Source organism: Macrobrachium nipponense, chromosome 28 (genome assembly GCF_015104395.2).
Source record: "Macrobrachium nipponense isolate FS-2020 chromosome 28, ASM1510439v2, whole genome shotgun sequence".
Classification (NCBI taxonomy): Eukaryota; Metazoa; Arthropoda; class Malacostraca; order Decapoda; family Palaemonidae; genus Macrobrachium; species Macrobrachium nipponense.
In genome coordinates this window covers 10,814,343-10,819,563 of record NC_087217.1, presented here as the reverse complement: position 1 = coordinate 10,819,563, position 5,221 = coordinate 10,814,343, and the positions used below count along the sequence as shown (strand labels likewise).

General features: G+C 35.2%; 1 protein-coding gene across 1 annotated transcript in view; it reads right to left on the bottom strand.

Moving 5' to 3' along the window:
• LOC135201407 (plastin-2-like) overlaps positions 1-3,121 on the bottom strand; it is a 108,911-nt gene extending 105,790 nt beyond the window's left edge. Inside the window, exon 1 of the mRNA XM_064230308.1 lies at positions 2,717-3,121. Coding sequence (XP_064086378.1) covers positions 2,717-2,866 — 150 coding nt within the window. The 5' untranslated portion in view covers positions 2,867-3,121. The remainder of the gene's footprint in view (positions 1-2,716) is intronic.
• Between the last annotated feature and the right edge of the window lie 2,100 nt (positions 3,122-5,221).

Below are 5,221 nucleotides of genomic sequence, written 5' to 3'. Positions count from 1 at the left end.
TATAAAAGTAAAAAAATTAATAAATGGTTACATAACTATAATCTAAACAACTATAGCATAAAAAAATTAATTATTTGGTTATACTACATCCCAATATTCACAAATGCTATTTGCTTCCAAATATCCACAAATGCTATTTACTTCCAAATATTCACAAATGCTATTTACTTCCAAATATTCACAAATGCTATTTAAATCATAAATTCTGCAGTAATACACGACTACCAATTAAGGCTATCAAGTTCCAGAGAAATTGTTTATCCGCATTCTATTCAACCCTAAGGTGACTCGGTATCATATTATTTACAGGCCACTGGGGAAAATACCCCCTCAAAACTTAAGCCTATCTCTGCCCTAACAAGTACATCAGATGCGTGGGTATGCGCTGGGTATATGTCGTAAGACGGGTGTGCCATAAAAGATAAGATATCGCAGTAATAAGACCTGCCTTGTTTAAAGGCCTGATTACTACATTTTAAGCTCCGTACGTCACCGGTAAAATCCGGGTAATCTGAGTAATCCCGGATCGACATGAAGATCAGACCTCGGAGATTTAAATCTGTCAGGAGCCGATTAAAATCTCTCCATACGGAGTTAATAAGTAGTATTTCTGTGGTTGAAATGACAAGGATACTGATAGTATTATATAACATATAGAATAATTATATATATATATATATATATATATATATATATATATATATATATACATATATATACATATATGTATAGTGTGTGTGTATGATATATATATACTCTCTCTATATATATGTCTATTATAGATATATATATAGTCGTTGATCACTTTAAACACCCAAATCAAACTATACGTCGTTATCATAAATAAAATGACTCGGTAAACTGAATATATTTTACCCCTACTCCTCATTCCCGATAGCCTTGTAGGGCCAAATCAAAATAATTCACCGAAAACAAATGACCATAATATCTCCTACAGTGCAAATCCTTCTGCAACAAATTACGCTGATGATTAGGACGGTGATCATCATCACCACTGGGTCCCTTCTCCCTTATCGGGCAAAGCAAATGAGTCCCTCAACAGTGGGCCGGCCGGCTATTTTTACCACGGCCATAAACTTTAAAAGGCATGGTCGGAAAACTTATTCACTAATAAATTAAAATAACAAATACGTACTTCACAACCAACGAGTAACAAGAAATGTGTACATCAGCAAAAATCTGGGGAGATTACTAAGGATAGGGAGGAAAGCATAAAACTGAAACAGACAAAGCCTATGAAAATACAAAACTGGGAAATAAATATTAAACTGTTGGTTAATTAAGCCACCATACGTATCTGCTCTAAATCGTCAAATAATAAATAATCGAATTTACATAAGGTAAAAAATAAAATGTGCTAAAGTCCGTAAACTCCTTTGTATCCGTGAGCTTGGAATTTTGTTTGTATGTGCAAGTTTACCGAAGCTAGACAGTGCATCACGCTTCCCAAATTCTCAAGTTCTGCACATGAACGTATAAAAAAACCGTCGATCTCTTGATCTTTTGCTTTTACACAAAAAAAAAAAAAAAAAAAAAAAAAAAAAAATTAACTTGAATTGAGTGAGGAGTATACAAAGGTCTCTTCCTCCGACAGGAGTAATTTCACTTTAGGCCTTAGGAAATTATATATATAAATTATATATATATATATATTATATATATATATATAATATTATATATAAATATTGATTATCATATTATTTACAATATATATGATACATATATATTATACCATATATATATATATATATATATATGTATATATATATATATATATATAATGTATATATCCAACACTCGAGTCAAGAGTAACCATTGGCTACCGTATTATATTTGCGAAAAGCGGTATTACGTTACGATGTCTCACAACAACTGGCATTCCCCTATTTACGAAATCTACACACAATGTCTGTGACGTGTTATGATTTCGATATCGCCGGTACAAATGACTAAGCAGGATTTTCATGAGCTCACTCAATCTAATTTCTTACAAGACATGGAAACCCGCGACTTAATTCCAGGGTCCATAATCTTTACATGGTTAATATAGAAAATGTTATATATCATGAATGGAATTATATTATTACCGGTTCTGAATTGCAAATACATACATAAAACACTTAACACACGCATTTTCACAGTAATAACAATTTCGAATAAAACAAGTTCCATGGAGATGACATTTTTGCCGGACACATTTCCCTGGTGGTTTCTCTTTATGATGTGATGACAGTACACATCCTCACCTCTGTGTCTGTCTCTCTCTCTCTCTCTCTCTCTCTCGTGTGTGTTTCGGCCGCCCATTCCCTCTCTCTCCCTCTCCCTCTTCAACCACTAGATTTTGGAGATGAGGGGGTGGTGTAGTCAGTCCATGTGAGTAAAATGATCTCCACCGAGATGTTGACTTAAAATACGAAAGCATTACCTCTGGGAACTATGACAACTCTCCTTTTCCACTTGAATGAAAACGAAGTTGCTTTATTTCATGACAAACAACAATTTCGTTCTCTCAATCCACCGGCAAATGATATCTTATCACACCTGCTAGAATTCAAATGGAGTCAAGCCTCGCCCCATCGCTTCACATTCAATAACTGGTTATATGTTAAGGCACCGCACACTGAACTGCTTTCATCGCAATAACCGAAGTAACGTAAATAATTAATTTTGGATTACAATATTATGATTTACTCACCGAACTAAATGTTTCACACAATTCATCCAATTGCTCATCCGAAAAGGTGACCGTACTGTTCCTCGAAGCCATTTTGCCAGACTGACTGCTGGAACCGCTTTGGCGTTCCAATAATTCTCGGTAAGCGTTGTCTCCCTTAACAAATCTCATTTTGAATTTAGTGATATACAAAGAAGCTTTTATAAAGTGAAGTACTTGTAATATTTTTTCAATAAAATTTTATACAATATCTGTTGAAATCTACTGGTAAGTGTGTATTTCTAAAGAAGCTGTGAGCGGGAGTTAAGTTTACGTAAGCGCATGCGTGATGGTGAATCAGCTAGTGGTTTGGCGGGGAGCCTGAATCGTGCACCGCGTACAGCGTGAGCTGTGTAAGGAAGGGGTACGACCGGATTGTGCCGCTGCTGGCGAAACTCTGTTCTCTGTCTACTGTAGAAACATATTTTTAAGCGGATCCGGGAGGTGCGGAGCTCTTCCTTTCTTTGAACTTGGTTCCGGTCCAGAAGAATCAGACATGCGCATGAAACACAAAAGGCTCGTTTCCGCATCGAAGGCCGCATACCCTGTTGGTAGCTTATTTTTGTTTAATTTATTTTTCTGCTCGTTGATAGACTTTGTTTTCTATGGAAGTCCACTTATGAATTAGAATTATATGTACATTATGTCATTTTGAATTGATGGCTTTTGATGAAATTGTTTGGTTATTTTATTAAGAAAAAAAAAGTCTGAATTGCAGCCACTCTCTCTCTCTCTCTCTCTCTCTCTCTCTCTCTCTCTCTCTCTCTCTCTCTCTCTCTCTCTTTAGAATTATACTTACAGTGTTATGTCAATTTTGAATTGATGTCTTTTGATGAAATGGTTTGGTTATTTTACTAATTAAATAAAAAAAAAGTTCTCTCTCTCTCTCTCTCTCTCTCTCTCTCTCTTTAGAATTATACTTATAGTGTTATGTCAATTTTGAATTGATGGCTTTTGATGAAATGGTTTAGGTATTTTACTAATTAAATAAAAAAGTTTCTCTCTCTCTCTCTCTCTCTCTCTCTTATCTCTCTCTCGTCTCTCTCTCTCTCTTTAGAATTATACGTACAATGTTATATCAATTTTGAATTGATGGCTTTTGATGAAATGGTTTGGTTATTTTACCAGTTAAATAAAAAAAGTCTCTCTCTCTCTCTCTCTCTCTCTCTCTCTCTCTCTCTCTCTCTCTCTCTCTCTCTCTCTTTAGATTATTACTTACAGTGTTAGTCAATTTTGAATTGATGGGCTTTTGATGAAGGTTTGGTTTGATTTTACTAATTAAGTAAAAAAAGTTCTCTCTCTCTCTCTCTCTCTCTTTAGAATTATACTTACAGTGTTATGTCAATTTTGAATTGATGGCTCTTGATAAAATGGTTTGGTTATTTTACTAATTAAATAGAAAAAAAATCTCTCTCTCTCTCTCTCTCTCTCTCTCTCTCTCTTTTCTCCTCAAGTCTCTCTCTCTCTCTCTCTCTCTCTTAGAATTATACTTACAGTGTTATGTCAATTTTGAATTGATGGCTTTTGATGAAATGGTTTGGTTATTTTACTAATTAAATAAAAAGTCTCTCTCTCTCTCTCTCTCTCTCTCTCTCTCTCTCTGTGTGTGTGTGTGTGTGTGTGTGTGTGTGTGTTGCTTACACGTAATGCTGTTCAATTTTAGATTTTCCAAGAACTAACAACTCTTCAATGTGGGAGGGCTTAGCAAGCCGTTTACGTACTCCCGTGTACGTAATCGTAACAACTTGGTGTTTTGTTTACTTATGGCACTTGATTTATAAGCATTGCCCTGATATTCATTCTTACCAGTTAGCCTATTCATTCAGATTAGTATATTCGCAGGGGAAAACAAAATAGTAGTTGGCCTATTCATCCATCTGCTAAAAGCATAGTCCCGGAATCACCACCTCTTCGATTCTGTATCCCACAAAGCTCTTTGGATAGTAACGTCCTTGATTTCCAAAATCTCGGAGACCTGTCTTTTTTTTATCTAGGATTCCACTCTTGTTAAATTTATCTTGCCTTTTCATGCAACTATACAGTATTCCATTCCTTTCACGTGGCCAATCCACCTCAAAACATTAATTCATTTATAAATAGGCCTAATGTATCGAACTTTTCGCTCTGTCTAGATTTTTTAACGTTTTGGCCGTTCTTACTGCACACTTACTTCACCAACAACACTACTCTTTTCTCATTCATTCGCGTCTGCATCTGTTGCTTCACTCCCATAAAGGAAAGTTGGCTCAACAGTCCATACCTTCATACATAGTACGAACTTTCCTTCCACTGACACTCTTTTCTAAACCAGTTGCTGAGGCTACCACCTTCCTCGTCCTGTTCATTCTTTCATCCTACCAATTTTATATATATATATATATATATATATATATATATATATATATATATTATATATATATATTACCGCTTACAGTGTCCCGCCATCTCTGCTAGGCTTCATTGCTATCATACTCCCTATAGATGGGG